This window comes from Phascolarctos cinereus, unplaced genomic scaffold (genome assembly GCF_003287225.1).
Source record: "Phascolarctos cinereus isolate Bilbo 61053 unplaced genomic scaffold, phaCin_HiC Scaffold_726;HRSCAF=1367, whole genome shotgun sequence".
In the NCBI taxonomy this organism is placed as follows: Eukaryota; Metazoa; Chordata; class Mammalia; order Diprotodontia; family Phascolarctidae; genus Phascolarctos; species Phascolarctos cinereus.
The window spans coordinates 412,770,858-412,782,700 of NW_027556098.1; the positions used below are offsets into that span (position 1 = coordinate 412,770,858).

At 51.7% G+C, this 11,843-nt stretch overlaps 1 protein-coding gene across 1 annotated transcript; it reads right to left on the reverse strand.

Moving 5' to 3' along the window:
• Positions 1–501: 501 nt before the first annotated feature.
• LOC110219715 (nectin-2-like) lies at positions 502–11,843 on the reverse strand. Its single transcript, XM_021003302.2, has 8 exons — positions 11,590–11,843; positions 9,668–10,045; positions 8,667–8,963; positions 5,863–5,980; positions 5,064–5,212; positions 4,616–4,732; positions 3,395–3,426; positions 502–2,913 (listed from the first exon to the last, which is right to left on the reverse strand). Exons 1-8 carry the CDS (start codon positions 11,660–11,662, stop codon positions 2,809–2,811), a joined length of 1,269 nt encoding a protein of 422 aa, XP_020858961.1. The 5' UTR covers positions 11,663–11,843; the 3' UTR covers positions 502–2,808.

Below are 11,843 nucleotides of genomic sequence, written 5' to 3' on the forward strand. Positions count from 1 at the left end.
TATTTGGGGGGAGGGGAAATGGAGACAGAGAAGAGAAGGGAGGGCTTAGCAACTGGGAGACATCAAGGTGGTGGAGGTGGAGGCCTCCAGTTAAACAGGCCCCTTTAAAGTTGTGGCCCTATAATCACAGAATCACATGCACAGATCTGGTCTGGGAAGGGTCTCATCATGCCTCAACTGACAATTTGACCAGAAGATTGTAGATTCTGGGCTGGAAGGGATCTCAGAGGCCACTCACCCCAACTCTACACTTTACAAGTAAGGACATTGAAGCCCAGGAAGGTCAGTGACCCTGCCCAAGGTCACACAAGCAGTAAGCATCAGAGGTGGTGGGATCTGAACCCAGGATCATTAGCTCCTGAGCTGGGGTTACTCCACAGCATTATGCTCCAAGCAGGTGTCTTTGGGTGGCTTCTATGCTGCCCCTGGCCTTTCCGCTCTAGGGTGAGAGCTGCCTCTCACCTACATCCTGTCTTCAGCTCTCCACACTGGGGACCCAGATGGATGGCAGGAAAATTTTAATAATAAATTAAATTATAAATTAATAATAATAATTACAAAAATAAAAATATTACAAGTCCTGGGTGAGGGGGAGTCAGGAACTGAAGACCGTCAGCTGGTTGTTATCCTTCATTTTTTTTTTTCTTTTTGTTGAGGCAATCAGGGTTAAGTGACTTGCTCAGGGTCACACAGCTAGTAAGCGTCAAGTGTCTGAGGCTGGGCTATCCTTCATTCTTGGAAGGACCAAAATGACATCACTATGTCAGGGTCATAGTGTGCCCTTCTGTGTGTCCTGACTGTGGTTGCTCAGACCAGTATGAGCCCAGAAGGCCGTACCACAGGTCAGACACAAATAATCCATGTGAACATTTGGGGCAGATTCTCAAATGTGCTCATTTCGCGTTTCTTTTGAGCTGCTGCAATTCTGCTTTGCTCATACCACCCAGCATCTTCTCTGATGAGGGGTGGCATGCTTAGTGGTCCTGTGCCAGCGTCTCCTGGGTTATACAATCAACTCCAAAGTTCTTCAGAGAGACCTTGAGAGTGTCCTTTATTGCTTCTTCTGACCACCATGTGAGCACTTACCCTGTGTGAATGGTCCATAAAATAGTCTTTTTGGCAAGTGCACATTTGGCATTTGAACAACATGGCCAGCCCGTGGAAGTTGTGCTCTCTGTAGCAGAGTCTGAATGCTTGTCAGTTTAGTTCGAAAAAGGACCTCAGTGTCTGGTGCCTTCTCCCGCCAGGTGAGCTTCAGAATCTTCCTAAGACAATTCAAATGGAAGCGATTCAGTTTGCTGGCATGGCGCCAGTATGCTGGCCAGGTTTCACAGGCATGCAATAATGAGGTCAGCACAATGGCTCTGTAGATCTTCAGTTTGGTAGGCAGTCTAATACCTCTTCTCTCCCACACTTTCCTTTGGAGCCTCCCAAACACTGAGCTAGCTCTGGTAACGTGTGCATCGACCTCATCATCTGTGTGTACATTCCTGAAAGGTACACTGCCAAGGTAAGTGAATTTATCCACAGCATCCAAGACTTCTCCATTTGTTGTAACCAATGGTTCCACACATGGATGGTGTGGTGCTGGCTGATGGAGAGCCTGTGTCTTCTTGGCGTTAATTGTTAGGTCAAAATTAGCACAAGCAGCAGAGAATTGATCCATGCTTTGTTGCATCTCAGCTTCAGAGGCTGCACTGAGTGCACAATCATCTGCAAACAAAAAGTCGAGCACCAACTCTCCTTCCACTTTATTGTTGGCTTGTAGCCTTTTCAAGTTAAATAATTTACTACCAGTGCAGTAGCTGACCTTAATGCCATGTTCATCCTCATTGAAAGTATTTGACAATATGGCTGAGAACAAGCTATGTGCCAGGTGAACAATTGTTGATTGAGAAAGGCATAAGCACCCTGAAATTGCCCACATAAAATCCTCATTCTCTCTAGCAAGGCTCTGTCATGTAATGGAAATCTGGAGCCAGAAGGCCTTGTTTGACTCTTGGCCTAGGCACACATTAACTATGTGAACTCTGGAAAGTTCCTCTTTCTCTCTCAGCCTCAGTTTCCTTTTCTGTCAGAGGGGGCTAAGAATATTTGCCCTGCTTAACCTCCAGGAGATCAGGATAGGGAAGGAACAGTACAAATTCTCTTTTCTTCACTGGCTTAAAGTTTGCCAGATTTCTGTTCTTTCATCTTTAAGAATAAGGTTGGCCTCCCTCTCTGCTTTGGGACATGGAGAGCTCTTTAGATTGGGGGGTTGCGATTATCATTATAAATACTGGAGCTGGCAGGGACCCCCTGGAGTCTAGGACCTAGACCATAGGGGAGGAAAGTGAGGCCCAGACAGAAGTGAACTGACTTGCCCAGGGTCACACAGATTGTAAGTACCTGAGGGAGGACTTGAACCTAGGTTTTCCTGGCTCCAGGTCTACAACATGTTGTCTCTCCATTAGGAGAAGAGAGAAAAGAATCGATTTTTTTTTAAGAGCTGGAAGGGACTTTAGGGAACACCTAGTTGAGAACTGAGGGCAATCCCCGGTACATAGAGTAGGTGCTTAACAGATGCTTGTGGATTGGCCCCTTCTTTCTTCTGGATGGGGAAGCTGAGGCAGGAGAGAGGAAGGGTCTTGTTCATGGTCCTGCAGTCCTGCCAGAGGGCAGCAGGGGCAAAGAGTCAAGTCTCCTGATGCCCAGGCTGAGCTCTTCCCAACGGGCTGTCCTTCCCTGGGCACCAGTCAGAGGAGAGGAGAGCCTTGGTAGGGATGTCAGGGTAGGGAGGAGACTTGTCTGGAGCCTGGGAGGGATCTGTCACTGGGGTAGAGCCTGTCTGTCATTTTGGTTGACATCATCTGCTGTAGTATTCTGGGTTGGCCTGGGTAGACTGGTAGTGCAGGCCACTGAGGTGTAGACTTGCTGCAAAAAACCAATGTGGTGTCATTCATTTATAGGGCTCCTGGCCCTGCCCCCCCCATGGGGGTCCTTTGTAGTCCTATAGCCCATAGTGCCACATCCCTACCCCCGACACACACACACACAGACACATAGACACACACAGACACAAGACACAGACACATAGACACACACAGATACACACAGACACACAGACACACAGACACATAGAAACAGACACATACAGACACAGACACACACACAGACACACGCAGACACACGCAGACACACAGACACAGACACACACAGACACAAGCTTTTGACTGACCAGTGAAGGGGAGCCATGAGGTAATTACTTTCTACATACGAACATCCCTTCCTTCTTCTTCCCTGAGCCACTACCCTCCCAACTTCCCTGCATGGGCCTGGGGCTGCAGCCAGACCCTCTGCAGAGTGCCCTCTGTCCTCTTCCTGCATCCAAGGAGGAAAAGCAGCTCCTTCTTACCCTATTAGGTGAATAGTTCTGGCGGCCTTGACCTGGAGGAGCAGAGGCAGTAATGAATATATGACTATTTAGTTCAGAGGGCAGAACACCGGCTGGGGAGTCGAGAGACCAGCTTAGGTTCTCCTGCCAGCACTGCCGCTGACAGATGACACTGGGCAAATGGTGGGGGTTGGGGGGGTGTTGGGTAGGTGATCTTTAAGGCTCCTCTCATCTCTGACATCTTCTCTTCCAAGGTCCCTCCCAGCTCTGACATCCCCCGTTCTCAGGGCTCTCCCAGCTCTCACATTTGCTGCTCTCAGGGCCCTCCCAGCTCCGACATCCCCTGTTCTCAGGGCTCTCCCAGCTCTCACATTTGCTGCTCTCAGGGCCCTCCCAGCTCTGACATGCCCCGTTCTCAGGGCCCTTCCACCTCTGACATCCCCCGTTCTCAGGGCCCTCCCAGCTCTGACATTCCCTGTTCTCAGGCCCCTCCCAGCTCTTTACGCTGTCTATTCTCAGGCTCCTCTGGTCTTTGCTCCCCTGAGTTTGGCCTCAGGAGACCTCAGTCTGAATCATAGTCTAGCCACTTGCTAATTGTTTGACTTTGGATGTCAATGAAACTCCCTTAAGCCTCAGTTTCCTCATTTGTAAAATGAGGAACTTGGCTTCTAGGATTCCTTCCTGCTGCTGATCTCGGTGAATCCCCTGTCCTAGCGGTATGACTGTGGGCCAGTCCCTGGAACCCTTCTGAGTTTCAAGCTCTGTAAACTGGGGGAGAATGATCCCAATTTTTGGAGGGTGTTTAAAGGATCTTTCAGTGCCAGAGAGGGCAAGTTTGTACTGGGGTGTTTGTTTACAGTGGCCTCACCCGGCATTTCAGGGTGTGGCTCCTGGATCTGCTGGCTTGTTACTTCAGCCATTCTCTCCACAAGACTGATTTCACCTCCATTTCTCTGATGGTCCCTGGACCCACCCCCTCCCCCAGGTATGTCCCTGCAGCCTGCCTCTCCCTTCCTGTTTCACCCGGCCTGGTTTCCTCGCCACATTCTGCTCTGTGCTCCCTTCCCTACCTCCATGAGGGGCCGGAGGATCCCAGTCCTGTCCCACCCCATCCTCTGTTCTGTTCTCAGACTTCAGCTATACTTGTCACACCCTCACTGGGGCTTTGGTTTCAGGAACTGTGGGCAGCTGGGGCCAAACCCTGAGAAGGGAACTTGCTGGGAAGGAGACTGGGTGACTCACCCGGGCACCTCCTGGTGAGCACGCAATACAGGATGCTGCCAAGTCCAATCAGACCTACCACGATGGCCACCACGGTGCCCACCAATTTTTCTCTGGATTCTTTGGAAGACAGTGTCTCTGGAAGAGAAGGAAGGGGGTGTGTGTTAATCCCTCAACATTCCTGGGCTTCAATTTCCTCTTATGGAAAATGAAGAGACTGGATTACATGGCCTCTGAGTCCCTTCTGGTTTGGTATCTGTGATTTTGTGATCCTATGTACTGTGACCCAGTCCCTGAAGAGCTTCTGGGCAAGAATCCTCTTAATGTCAGAGGGTGCTGGGAGGGGAATGCACTGGCTGTGTATGGGTCCACAGCACTGCTGAGTATATTCAGAGGGATGTATCCCAGAAGCTCCCCACCTGTTTTCTGAGGATCTCTCCCACCCGCCTCCCCTGTGTCTCCCCCTCACCTTTGACATGGATGGTTCGATTAGCCCATCCTGTGCCCACAGCGTTAGTGACCTGGCAGATGAAGGTGGTGTTGACTGACCAGTCCACGGGGTGGATGACGAGCTTGGGCCCATCAGACAGAGCTGTAGGAGGGAGGAAGCCGGAAGCCCTGAGAGAGAGAATGGTTGGTGAAGCATCTTGCTTCTTCCTTCAGACCTGTTATATAAGACCTCCCATCCCCCTGTCAACCTCAGAGACCCAGGAAGGCAGCCCCAAGCTCCTGTTGCTTTGCAGAGCCCACTGTAATGCTGACCCAGGCTGGCATAGCCAGGAGGGAGCTGCATCTGGGCTTGGAGACCCGGGTTGGTATCTCCACTATGGCTATTTGGTATTTTTCTGACCACAGGCAAAGCATTACCCTGCCCGAGCCTCAGTCTCCTCCTCTGTAAAGTGGCTATGTGCAAACTAGATGGTAGGGTCATAGATTTAGAGCCAGAGGTGCCCATGGAAAGCCTCAAAGCCAATGCCCTCGTGTTCCAGGTTAGCAAACTCAGGCCCAGAGAAGTTGCCTGACATCATACAAATAGTAAAACAAAGAGCTAGGATTTGAACCCAGTACCCCTGACTCTAAATCCATTGCCCTCTCTGGCCTCTCTTCGATTGTTGCTAAAATCCTGTACAGGTCTAAATTCCATGATCTTTTCCCCTTTACTTAGGGACCCAGGTGTTCCCTCAGGGTCTCAGACAGTTGACCCCACCACCCCTGTGCCCAGCCCAGCCAGGGACCCAGGTGTCCAGCTGTCCATGCCCAGGACTCACGTGCTCCAGTTGTAGGCTGTGGGCTTGGGGTTGCTTTGAGCATCACAGCTCAGGGAGGCTTTCTCTCGCCCAACATACCAGTCTTCATCATGGCTTGAGATGGAGACCTTAGGGGAGTCTGGAGAGAGAGAGGAAGGGAGGGGAGGCCAGGCCTGCATCAGAGGGGCAGGAAGTTGTGCTTGTAGAACTGTGGGGTCCTAGGGACTCAGATCTGGACCCAGAAGAGACCTCAGAGGTCACATCGCCCAATCCCCTCACTTTACAGATAGAGAGACTGAGGCTTACTGACCCACAGTGTCCCCTGCAACCACATGTAATGATAGCCGACATTTACACGGCATTTTAAGAGTTGCCAGATCCTTGACATTTTTCCTGTCATTTGAGATCCCAGCAACCCTGGGAGGCCAGGCCCATCTGTACTGCCCATCTAATGCTCCAATGGGCCTCTGACCTCATCCTTGCAGATTAATAATAATAATAATATAAAAACATGCTAATAATGAACATTAATATAGGGCTTTAAAGTCGACAAGCACTATTTCATCGGATGTTCAAAACAGTCCTGTGAGATGGGTTGTTATTATCTCCATTTACAGAAGAGAAAGCTGAGGTCCAGAGAGATTCAAATTCCCAGAGTCACACGGCTAGAAAGTGCCTGAGGCAGGATTGGAACTCAGGTCTAGCATGACTCCAGGTCCACCATTCTGTCCGCTGCGTGACTCCCTGCCCATCCAGACCCCCCATCCTGGGACCCTCTCGTTCACATCCTCCTCAGCATTCAGCTGCCGTGGCTCTGCCTAAGGTGACCAGCGCTATCGCTTTTCTTCTTCAACAAGGCACAGTAAGGGGCGGGTGGTCCATCCGTTAGCCCTTCATCTCACGACGTGACCCAACCTCTGGTATTTTCATAAGGCGCAGAAGCTGAAGTCAGCCTCGGAGCTGACCTTTAAGTCCGAGCTTTTCCTGGGTGTCAGTCCAATGCTCCTCCCACTGCCCCCTCAGCTGACCCCCCAAAACCATTGTAGGGGTGGGAGAGGGTTTTTCTAGGGCCAAGGTTGGACTGTTCTGTCCTTGCTTATCATTCTGAGGTGCTCAGTCCCTGGAGGAGGGCACTTACATCATCCCTGGCTTTGTTCTTCCTGGCTCCGGTCCCAAGGCCTGCCTGGGGATTCCCAAGTGAGTGTGGGAAACCACATACTTTACTCCTGAAAACCCAGCCTGACCCTTTAAAGAAGCCAGCGGTGCTCAGACTATAGGGTCACTTCCTACAAATTCCCCAGGCTCTTTCAGAATCCCAGAAGGCAAAGATGTTGCCTCGTCATGTTTCTGCCTGGCTCATTCAGAAAGAGACGTGACTACTACCTACTGCTGGGTGGGGGGTGGAGATGGGGGCTTGAGGGCTGGGTTTGAATGCCATCTCTGGGACTTGCTCACTGAATGGCCTTGGAAAGAGCACTGGACCTGGAGGCAGGAAGACCTGAGTTCTAATCCAGCCTTAGACACGTAGTAGCTGTGTGAGCCTGGGCGTCACTTACCCCAGGTTTGCCTCAGTTTCCTCATCTGTAAAATGGGGATAATAATAGTACCTCCTTTCCAGGGTAGTTGTAAGCACCAAATGAGATGAAAACAAAATCAATCCTCCATCTTCAAGGCATCTCCAGGACCTTCGGCTGGAGGAAATAGGATTCACAGCCAGAAGCACTGTGCGGAGGAGCGGTATGTGCGGGCATCTAGGGGAACATCCGCGTTCTAGGGCTTTTGTACTGGTTCAAAGGGTGGGCCCAGGGTGTGGTGTGGGTGGTGCTTGGGCCAAAGGAGAGTGAGCGTGGGCGACTCATTTGGTGTAGACAACACATGCACACGCACACCCACATGCACCCATACACAATGCACACACATCAACTCCCCCACACAAACACCTCACATGCACACGCATGCAAACGCATGTAAATGCACATCTACACATGCACACGCACACACATGCACACAATCCACTCACCATATAGAAACACCACACACCACACACACACACACGATGCAAACATACGCACACACATGCACACATACATACACACACACACAATCCACTCACCATATACAAACACCACACACATGTACACACATGCAAACGCACGTAAATGCACGTATACACGTGCACACGCACACACATGCATGCAATCCAGTTCCCACATACACACACATACCACACAAAGCTGGAGAGGTCCTGGTCTAGGCTGAGCCGGTGTACATGGTGTTTTGGGGGTCAGTGTGAGCAACAGTTTGTGAATATTGTCAAAGGCAACATTTAGGGGAACACTCAGTGTTTGTGGTGCTCCAGAGGATCAGCTTGGACCATCCCTGGGGGTGCTGTTGTAGACAGATACTGGCCTGGAGGCAGTCACCAATGGTGTCTAGGGAGCTAAAGCATATGGGATACAGAGTGTGTATTAGTGTAGATGGTACCCACAGGCAGCTAGTATAGATTCTGTCCAAGGGGAGGAGTCAGTACAGACAGCGCCCCAAGTCAGGATAGACAGGGGGAGGTGGTGCAGAGTATGTGTGTGTGTGTGTGTGTGTGTGTGTGTGTGTGTGTGTGTGTGTGTGTGTGTGTGAATCAGTGCAGATGCTGCCTGGGAAATGTTGAGGGTAGGGTCAGTGTGGACCACTGGGGGGGGGAACTGGTTAGACAGCACGCTTGGAGATGCCAGTGGGGGCAAGGATAGGCCACCCCACAGGGGAGCAGGTGCAGATAGACTTGGGGCTCACAACTGAGACAGCGTCCATGGGAGGAGAGGGTCACTCACATCTCACGACCAGGGTGATGGACAGCAGGGCAGGCTCACTGAGGGTCTCATGCTCCACCTTACAGATGACCTCCTTCTCATTCATTTGGGCTGTAGGAATGAGGGTCAAGCGGCTGGTAACAGTGAAGGTGTCAGAGGCCAGTCCTGCTGTCCTGGTCTCATTGCTCTGGCCAGCTGGTGGAGAGGACCAGTAGATTCGAGCAGGTGGACGGCCCCCACTGGAGACACAGGTGGCCATGGTCATGGAGCCTGGGCCCAAGGTCACCTCATGGGCCTCTATGTGGTTTTTAGGTTCAGCTGGGGAGAGATGAGAAGCTGAATAAGCCAAGAGATATTGTGGGGCTTGGGAGTGAATTAACCCCTTTCTTTGTATCACAGTTTCTACACCCATAAAATGGGGAGGTGAGACTAGCCCTCTTCCAATCCTAAGATTCCATATTCTTAGCTTATGTTCTAAGGTTCCAGCTAGTCTGAGCAGTCTGTATTCTATGTTCTAACATTCTAAGTTCTAAGAGCCCTTCTCCATCCCAGTTTGGAATTCTGTGTTGTGTGCTGTGGGAAACTCCCCGTCCCCAACTCTGATGTTCAGTGTTCTATGTTCTAAGATCCCTCTTAGCTTAGAACATTCTATATTCTAAGGTTCCTTTCCTAACTGACATTTTATGTTCTGAGGTTCCCCTCAGCACTAGTGTTATAAATTCTAAGGTACCTTCTAGCTCTGACAGTCTGTGTCCCATGTTCTAAGTTTCCAGCTAGTTCTGACATGAATTTGCCATGTAAGTAAGAGGAGAAGATTGAACTTGGAGGCTTCTAAGCCCCCTTTCAGCTCTAGGTTTGGGGTCTTAGGGTGTCCTGAGAGGTCAGCAGAGCCAGTGAAGTCCCCTCTTCAGACCCAGGCATCCTCTGCCCTCCAGTCTCCTCCCAGAGTCTAGTGACTGCCTTCCAGGTGCCCTAGGTCCTCACTTGCCCCCTGTCTTTCTTTCCCCTGGATTCTTACTTACCCAGCACTCTAAGCCATGTGGTGCCTTTGCTGTTCCCCCCAGGGAAGGTGGCAAACTCGCAGGTATAATTGGCCTCATCCTCCACCCTCAGATCCTGAAGGACCAGGGTAGCATCCTGGAACTCCGAACCCAGACCCTGGCTCTGGGAGACGAATGCCAGGCGTTCCTCACCAGGCCCTGTGCTGGGGAAGCCAGCACCATGGATTGGGTGGAAGACGGCTATGCTCACGCTGCCACCAGTCTGATCATGGCGTAGCCACGTCACCTGGGACACCTGGACTTCTACTTCCCCAGGCACCAGGTGGCATGGGAGCCGCACCTCTGCCCCCAGGAGACCACGAGCCACTGAAGACACATTCACCTGCACTGTTTGAGGGGCTGAGCGGGAGGAGGGGTGGAGGTTGGGAAGAAAAGAGAGGAAAAGTGTATTACAGGCTGAGATTGTCATTGATGGGGGGAAGGGGGAGGGACCAGGGACCAAAATGGTGGAGAGAAGACACAACTTTGAAATTCAATGCTTTGAGGTCCAACCTGACTCTAGTATTCCATGTTCTAAGCACCCACCCATCCCTGATGTTCTATATTCTAAGGTCCCTCTTGGTTCCACATTCTATGTTCTAAGGTCCCTCCCACTTCTGCATTCCATGTTCTAAGGTCCTTTCCAACATTCTATGTCCCAAGACTCCTTCCAACCCTGACATTCTATATTCTAAGGTCCCTCCCACTTCCACATTCCATGTTCTAAGGTCCTTCCCAACATTCTATGTCCCAAGGCTCCTCCTACCTACCTCTGACATTCTATGTTCTAAGGTTCCTCCCAGTTCCACATTCAATGTTCTGAGGTTCCTCCCAGCACTGTCATTTTATATTCTAAGGTCCCACCTAGTTCTGATGTTCTACATTCTAAGCTCTGAGGTTCCTCTTAGCTCTGATGTCCTGTGTTCCAAAGTCTCTTCTGGCTTTGACATTCTCTTTTCTATGTCCTGAGGGCCTGTGGCATTCTATGGTAGTTAATGGCAGGGACACTGGGGAGGATTAAATGCTGAGGAGGGGGGTCCAAAGGAGGCCAGGAGGTTATCAAGGCATGAGAGGTCAGAGAGAAAGAGGAGGAAAAGCTGGTGTAGACACGGAGGGGGACAGGAGTCAAATAGGAATGGAGAGGTCCTGAGGGGGGGAGTCACGGTGCCTGAGGCCCAAGAAAGAAGGTGGTGCTGACATAGAATTGTCTGGGAAGGGGGGGAGGTGAGAGAGAAGCTCCTCTGGGCCCTCCCCGCAGAAAGGCAGAGCATTGAATGAAGAGGCTGTGGACTACATGGCCACTGGGGACCCTTCTCCTCGGTCTATGATCTTAAGAATGATGGTGCTGAGAAAGGAAGACTGCATGAGCGTTCCTGGGGGGGTGGGGTGGGCGCGCAGACACAGGTGTGTATGTCTGTGGGGTCAAGAGCCTTAGGTCTGCCTTGGGGAAGGGAAGGATGGGGGAGGGACCGTCTCAGCAGAGGGGGTGAGTCAGGGGTAAGCTGAGACAGGTCACTTCTCAGGACACACATTTTGTCACCAGGTTATTCTGGGAAAGTGAAACTGATTCTGAAACTCCACCTTGCTGGGAATGCTCGCTCTTTCCCTGACCTAGGAGCCCCGGCTCCTTGCTCCCCTGCAGTAGGACAGGAGGGCTCAGGGGGTGTGTGTGTCTCATCTCTCTACTCCTGGGAAGCATGGGGGGGGACCCTGGAGTGGAGCGGGGTGTGGGAGGGGATCTGACTCCTCTCTCCTCCTGCCCCTTTAAGGGTATGCTGACCTGGAGGGAGCAGACTCTTTTCAGTCCCCGGTGGGTGGGATCGGGGCAGGGGGAGCGGGACAGGTGGGGTAGGCCAGGGTGGGTTTGACTAGTTGACTTCTGAGGCCCTCTGGGGTTGACTTACCGGCTCCTAGGTGTGGAGGAAGCAGCAGCAGCAGCAGCAGCTTGGGGAGGGGCAGGGGGCTGGCCTGGGCCATCGGGTCTCTTGTGAGCCCCACCAAGTCCCTGACCGGTCAGTCGCTGTCTGTCCCGGGCTGGATGTCACGCTCCGATTGGAGTCTCAGGCGCTTTGCCCCTTGGCGTCGCTTTCTTCCCCCGGGCTCAGGCTCCACCCCAAGGAAATTCTTCTGACTGTGTGGTCTGCCTGTCCAGGAAGCC

Excerpts from the sequence above, each read along its gene's own strand:
- LOC110219715 (XM_021003302.2), bottom strand. The coding sequence starts at position 11,662 with ATGGCCCAGGCCAGCCCCCTGCCCCTCCCCAAGCTGCTGCTGCTGCTG. Across the intron at positions 5,213-5,862 it reads ACAGCCTACAACTGGAGCAC|GGCTTCCGGCTTCCTCCCTC; the intron begins GTGAGTCCTGGG and ends TCTCTCTCTCAG. Across the intron at positions 3,427-4,615 it reads GCTCACCAGGAGGTGCCCGG|GTCAAGGCCGCCAGAACTAT; the intron begins GTGAGTCACCCA and ends CTGCTCCTCCAG.